General features: G+C 43.6%; 1 protein-coding gene across 2 annotated transcripts; it reads right to left on the reverse strand.

Moving 5' to 3' along the window:
* Positions 1-1,046: 1,046 nt before the first annotated feature.
* Positions 1,047-4,727, reverse strand: LOC124128287. 2 transcript variants are annotated; one of them, XR_007218529.1, is made up of 3 exons: positions 4,686-4,727; positions 4,440-4,499; positions 1,047-2,494 (listed from the first exon to the last, which is right to left on the reverse strand). XR_007218529.1 is itself a non-coding variant. In XM_048384970.1 (2 exons), the coding sequence occupies exon 2, from the start codon at positions 2,488-2,490 to the stop codon at positions 1,897-1,899; it is 594 nt and encodes a 197-aa protein (XP_048240927.1). In that variant the 5' UTR covers positions 2,491-2,494; positions 4,440-4,515; the 3' UTR covers positions 1,047-1,896. The 2 variants fall into 2 exon arrangements, 1 of the variants encoding a protein (XP_048240927.1); XM_048384970.1 differs by lacking the exon at positions 4,686-4,727 and having other exon boundaries at positions 4,440-4,515.
* Positions 4,728-7,374: the final 2,647 nt, after the last annotated feature.

Consider the following 7,374-nt stretch of genomic DNA (forward strand, 5'->3'; position numbering starts at 1 on the left):
TTGGTCAAGGTGTCGTGCAGTTGGTAATGAAGTAGATGTAGGTGTTGGTCGAGGTGTCGTGCAGTTGCTTATAAAGTAGATGTAGGTGGTGGTCAAAGTGCCGTGCAGTTGGTAATGAAGTAGATGTAGGTGTTGGTCAAGGTGTTGTGCAGTTGGTAATGAAGTAGATGTAAGTGGTGGTCAAGGTTCTGTGCAGTTGGTAATGAAGTAGATGTAGGTGTTGGTCGAGGTGTCGTGCAGTTGGTAATGAAGTAGATGTAGGTGCTGGTCGAGGTGTCGTGCAGTTGGTTATAAAGTAGATGTAGGTGGTGGTCGAGGTGTCGTGCAGTTGGTAATGAAGTAAATGTAGGTGGTGGTCGAGGTGTCGTGCAGTTGGTAATGAAGTAGATGTAGGTGTTGGTCGAGGTGTCCTGCAGTTGCTCATAAAGTAGATGTAGGTGTTGGTCGAGGTGTCGTGCAGTTGGTAATGAAGTAGATGTAGGTGCTGGTCAAGGTGCCGTGCAGTTGGTAATGAAGTAGATGTAGGTGTTGGTCGAGGTGTCGTGCAGTTGGTAATGAAGTAGATGTAGGTGTTGGTCAAGGTGTCGTGCAGTTGGTAATGAAGTAGATGTAGGTGTTGGTCGAGGTGTCGTGCAGTTGCTTATAAAGTAGATGTAGGTGGTGGTCAAAGTGCCGTGCAGTTGGTAATGATGAAGATGTAGGTGGTGGTCAAGGTGTTGTGCAGTTGGTAATGAAGTAGATGTAAGTGGTGGTCAAGGTTCCGTGCAGTTGGTAATGAAGTAGATGTAGGTGGTGGTCGAGGTGTCGTGCAGTTGGTAATGAAGTAGATGTAGGTGCTGGTCGAGGTGTCGTGCAGTTGGTAATAAAGTAGATGTAGGTGTTGGTCGAGGTGTCGTGCAGTTGGTAATGAAGTAAATGTAGGTGGTGGTCGAGGTGTCGTGCAGTTGGTAATGAAGTAGATGTAGGTGCTGGTCGAGGTGTCGTGCAGTTGGTAATAAAGTAGATGTAGGTGGTGGTCGAGGTGTCGTGCAGTTGGTAATGAAGTAGATGTAGGTGCTGGTCGAGGTGTCGTGCAGTTGGTAATAAAGTAGATGTAGGTGGTGGTCGAGGTGTCGTGCAGTTGGTAATGAAGTAAATGTAGGTGGTGGTCGAGGTGTCGTGCAGTTGGTAATGAAGTAGATGTAGGTGTTGGTCGAGGTGTCCTGCAGTTGCTCATAAAGTAGATGTAGGTGTTGGTCGAGGTGTCGTGCAGTTGGTAATGAAGTAGATGTAGGTGCTGGTCAAGGTGTCGTGCAGTTGGTAATGAAGTAGATGTAGGTGTTGGTCAAGGTGTCGTGCAGTTGGTAATGAAGTAGATGTAGGTGTTGGTCGAGGTGTCGTGCAGTTGGTAATGAAGTAGATGTAGGTGTTGGTCGAGGTGTCGTGCATTTGCTTATAAAGTAGATGTAGGTGGTGGTCAAAGTGCCGTGCAGTTGGTAATGAAGTAGATGTAGGTGGTGGTCAAGGTGTTGTGCAGTTGGTAATGAAGTAGATGTAAGTGGTGGTCAAGGTTCCGTGCAGTTGGTAATGAAGTAGATGTAGGTGGTGGTCGAGGTGTCGTGCAGTTGGTAATGAAGTAGATGTAGGTGCTGGTCGAGGTGTCCTGCAGTTGGTAATAAAGTAGATGTAGGTGGTGGTCGAGGTGTCGTGCAGTTGGTAATGAAGTAAATGTAGGTGGTGGTCGAGGTGTCGTGCAGTTGGTAATGAAGTAGATGTAGGTGTTGGTCGAGGTGTCGTGCAGTTGCTTATAAAGTAGATGTAGGTGGTGGTCAAAGTGCCGTGCAGTTGGTAATGAAGTAGATGTAGGTGGTGGTCAAGGTGTTGTGCAGTTGGTAATGAAGTAGATGTAGGTGTTGGTCAAGGTTCCGTGCAGTTGGTAATGAAGTAGATGTAGTTGTTGGTCGAGGTGTCGTGCAGTTGGTAATGAAGTAGATGTAGGTGGTGGTCGAGGTGTCGTGCAGTTGGTAATGAAGTAGATGTAGGTGTTGGTCGAGGTGTCGTGCAGTTGGTAATGAAGTAGATGTAGGTGTTGGTCGAGGTGTCGTGCAGTTGGTAATGATGTAGAAGTAGGTGCTTGTCGAGGTGTCGTGCAGTTGGTAATGAAGTAGATGTAGGTGGTGGTCGAGGTATCGTGCAGTTGGTAATGAAGTAGATGTAGGTGGTGGTCGAGGTGTCGTGCTGTTGGTAATGAAGTAGATGTAGGTGGTGGTCGAGGTGTCGTGCAGTTGGTAATGAAGTAGATGTAGGTGGTGGTCGAGGTGTCGTGCAGTTGGTAATGAAGTAGATGTAGGTGTTGGTCGAGGTGTCGTGCAGCTGGTAATGAAGTAGATGTAGGTGTTGGTCAAGGTGCAGTGCAGTTGCTAATAAAGTAGACGCTGGTCCAGGTACTGTCAAAAGCGCTATATGCGTGGGAGCGGCGGAGGACGGACCCTTATACCAGGAGGGTAGCATCCAGCTAAAACAAATATAAGAAAAACTAATTCACTTGAGCATTACACAATTAATGAAATTCGTCTCTGCCTAACAAACTAAAACTATATAAAATACACATAAATTACACATTGACTATTTCTGAATACAAAATCACATACACAAAATGTGGTTTGATGATTGTGTATGTCTGTAATTTATATTCAATCCTATTCAAACTGGACAGGTCATTCTAACGCTAGCAACGTCACAGTGAACGGAAATATTTATATTTCAGTATTTCAGCAGTAATCTTGGCCTGTACATAAAATGAATAAAGTGTCATGCACATATACTAAGCTGACATTACGACACGCTGCTATATTCTCGCAGTGTAGCAACATTAACACACCAAGCTGTATCACTTACATTATATGAAAATATGCCCTATCCTGCAGATACAAACGACAAAACCCTGTCCATGTTCATATCTATACCAAAAGCAGAGTCGATTGTGCGATCATGAGCATGTGTTCAAGAATCAATATCAACTATAGATGATAATAGTGTACAACACCCATCCTGCTATTTATACCACGCAACATTAGATGTATACATTTAACCAACAGATGTACAAACTGCTTCCACACTGGTGAAACCCTAATACAAAAGCTGTACACAATTAAACAACAGCTGTACACACTGCTTCCACAAGGGTGAAATCCTAATACAAAAGCCGTACACAATTCAACAACAGCTGTACACACAAAGTTTCCACACAGTTGAGATCTCCCTTCAGTTGCTGACGATCTCTAGCCTATTTTTATATTGTGTTGTTCACTTATACTTATGACTTTTATATATTCTCAACTAGTTTTAAATAGACTGTGATATGCTAGTTATTGTACTGTCCATCGTTGACAGCGTTTTATATTGTCTAACTATATGTATTATTCATGTACTTCTCGTCACAATATGGCTGAAATACTGCCGATGTGACGTTAAATCTTAACTCACTCACTCACTCCACACAGTTGAAACCCTAATAAAAAAAGCCGTACACAATTCAACAACATTTGTACACACTACTTCCACACGGGTGAAACCCTAATACAAAAGATATACACAATTCAATAACAGCTGTACACAATGCTTCAACACGGGTGAAACCCTAATACAAATGTCATACACAATTCAACAACAGCTGTATACAATGTTTCCACACTGTTGAAACCCTAATACAAAATCCGTGCACAATTCAACACTAGCTGCATGCCATAAGTCAACAGGTGTGTACATAGCAACATATGTGATTCCATAACAACAGTTGTACTTAATTCAGCACCAGTTCAATGCCTGTGCACAACAACGAAACACATTGTAATGACAGCTCTATATCTTTGTACAACAGTTATACACAATCCACAATCGACTGCATATGTTTATACAAAAGTGGTACACAAGAAAAACACACTGTGTATTTATACAAGAGTTGCCCACAATGCATCATCAGTTCTTTATAATCTAGCAACAATTTGATCCCCCAAGTCTGTCCTGTTAAAAGTTGCACCCTGCAACAACTCTCTTCCTGTGCAGTTGGCATGCAACAACATATGTATACGTTTTTGAAGCATCGCTTCTGCTTGCAACACCACCAGTTTCACCGACCCGAAGATTCCGGGGTAGATTAGGTCTTCAGCATAACCCATGCTTGCCGTAAAAGGTGACTATGCTTGTCGTAAAAGGCGACTAACGGGATCGGGTGGTCAGGCTCGCTGACTTGGTTGATGCATGTCATTGATCCCAATTGCGTGGATCGATCTTCATGATATTAATCACTGGATTTTCTGGTCCAGACTCGATTATTCACAGACCGCCGTCATATAGCTGGAATATTGCTGAATGCGGCGTTAATCAACAAACCAACCAACCAACAACATATGTATACGTTTTTGCAGCATCGCATCTGCTGCCACCACCACCAGCTTCACCTTTAGATTGTCCTTCTGGAGGACGGGGAGTCACATCCTTCAGGTGCAACTCTTCTTTCCCTGCAACAGGAGCGCAGTTGTATCAGCATCATGTCACATTGACCTAATGTAACCATCCCCAAGGCTGCACTATTACCACAATGCTTATAAGTAATGATATATTTAACAACTACTTATATACCTTGTTGCATCAGTGCCGTTAGCAAAAAGAGTGAATACATAGTGTTAACAAAACACAATGGTTACCTCTACTGTGTGCTTCAGTGGAAACCCGGGAAGTCCCGGAAGCTGCAATAAAATAAGTGTATTGTCAGCACAAGCGTGTTACAATTTAACGTCTTCAACGATAATACATCATTCTACAATGGAAAGTAATCAGCCCCGCCACCGTGCCTGACCATCCAATGCAATGAAGATGCCTCCATGTTCAGTTTCCTTACCAACAAGAATTGGTTACTGGAGAGTTCTTCCCAACATTGTCCACCGTTCAGGATCAACCATGCATGCTGGTCTGCATTAAGAGTATTTCATATTTTAATAGTGTTTTTTCAATATTCTTTGTTATAATAGTATAAATTATAAAAAAGCGTAGGGGGCATGAAATATACATCATTAAAACCGAATATAAGTGTTGTCAACAAAAGTCTGACGTCAAAAAACGTTTACGTCCGTAAAACGCACCACCAAATCGCATACTATGTGTTGCATGTGTATCACTTTCACAGTGGTGAACAATAACTAGATCTCTATAACAGAGATCAGCCACTGTATAATTAAATTAATTAAAAGCCCTGCACCAGGTTTACCCGCAACTGAGAGCATAACGTCAGATTTCCCTGTTCTACATCAGATTTACCCGCAACTGAGTGCACAACGTCAGATGTCCCTGTACTACATCATGTTCACCTGTAATTGGGAACCCAAAGTCAGATTTACCTGTACTACATCAGGTTTATCCGCAACTGAGAGCAAAACGTCAGATTTCCCTGTTCTACATCAGATTTACCTGCAACTGAGTGCATAACGTCAGATGTCCCTGTTCTACATCATGTTCACCTGTTATTGGGAGCCCAAAGTCAGATTTCCCTGTACTACACCAGGTTTACCCACAACTGAGAGCATAACGTAAGATGTCCCTGTTCTACACCACGTCTACCAGCAACTGAGAGCATAACGTCAGATTAACCTGTTCTACACCAGGTCTACCAGCAACTGAGTGCATAACGTCAGATGTCCCTGTACTACACCAGGTTTAACCGTAACTGAGTGCATAACGTCAGATGTCCCTGTACTACATCAGGTTTATCCGTAACTGAGAGCATAACGTCAGATGTCCCTGTTCTACATCAGATTTACCCGCAACTGAGTGCACAACGTCAGATGTCCCTGTACTACATCATGTTCACCTGTAATTGGGAACCCAAAGTCAGATTTACCTGTACTACATCAGGTTTATCCGCAACTGAGAGCAAAACGTCAGATTTCCCTGTTCTACATCAGATTTACCTGCAACTGAGTGCATAACGTCAGATGTCCCTGTTCTACATCATGTTCACCTGTTATTGGGAGCCCAAAGTCAGATTTCCCTGTACTACACCAGGTTTACCCACAACTGAGAGCATAACGTAAGATGTCCCTGTTCTACACCACGTCTACCAGCAACTGAGAGCATAACGTCAGATTAACCTGTTCTACACCAGGTCTACCAGCAACTGAGTGCATAACGTCAGATGTCCCTGTACTACACCAGGTTTATCCGTAACTGAGTGCATAACGTCAGATGTCCCTGTACTACATCAGGTTTATCCGTAACTGAGAGCATAACGTCAGATGTCCCTTTTCTACACCAGGTCTACCAGCAACTGAGTGCACAACGTCAGATTTCCCTGTTCTACACCAGGTCTACCAGCAACTGAGTGCATAACGTCAGATGTCCCTGTACTACATCAGGTTTATCCGTAACTGAGAGCATAACGTCAGATGTCCCTGTACTACACCAGGTTTACCCGCAACTGAGAGCATAACGTCAGATGTCCCTGAACTACACCAGGTTTATCCGTAACTGAGAGCATAACGTCAGATTTCGATGTTCTACACCAGGTTTATCCGTAACTGAGAGCATAACGTCAGATGTCCCTGTTCTACAGAAGGCCTACCAGCAACTGAGTGCATAACGTCAGATGTCCCTGTTCTACACCAGGTCTACCAGCAACTGAGTGCATAACGTCAGATGTCCCTGTACTACATCAGGTTTACCAGCAACTGAGTGCATAACGTCAGATGTCCCTGTACTACACCAGGTCTACCAGCAACTGAGTGCATAACGTCAGATGTCCCTGTACTACACCAGGTCTACCAGCAACTGAGTGCATAACGTCAGATGTCCCTGTACTCAGCAGGTCTACCAGCAACTGAGTGCATAACGTCAGATGTCCCTGTACTCAGCAGGTTTATCCGTAACTGAGAGCATAACGTCAGATGTCCCTGTACTACATCAGGTTTACCAGCAACTGAGTGCATAACGTCAGATGTCCCTGTACTACATCAGGTTTATCCGTAACTGAGAGCATAACGTGAGATGTCCCTGTACTACACCAGGTCTAACCGCAACTGAGTGCATAACGTCAGATGTCCCTGTACTACACCAGGTCTACCAGCAACTGAGTGCATAATGTCAGATGTCCCTGTACTACATCAGGTTTATCCGTAACTGAGAGCATAACGTCAGATTTCGATGTTCTACACCAGGTTTATCCGTAACTGAGAGCATAACGTCAGATGTCCCTGTTCTATTTGTTTCTATTGTTTTCAATTAGGTCATAAGCTTAGCAACCTCTTGCAGGTTGTTTGACATTCATCTTTGTCATTCCTTTACCTATCCTACTTCTCTTGAGTTTATGTCCTATCTTCGTGCCATTCGCTATGAGTGAACCAA

Source organism: Haliotis rufescens, unplaced genomic scaffold (genome assembly GCF_023055435.1).
Source record: "Haliotis rufescens isolate VD_foot unplaced genomic scaffold, xgHalRufe1.0.p SCAF_53, whole genome shotgun sequence".
NCBI lineage: Eukaryota > Metazoa > Mollusca > Gastropoda > Lepetellida > Haliotidae > Haliotis > Haliotis rufescens.

Excerpts from the sequence above, each read along its gene's own strand:
- LOC124128287 (XM_048384970.1), bottom strand. The coding sequence starts at position 2,490 with ATGCTACCCTCCTGGTATAAGGGTCCGTCCTCCGCCGCTCCCACGCAT.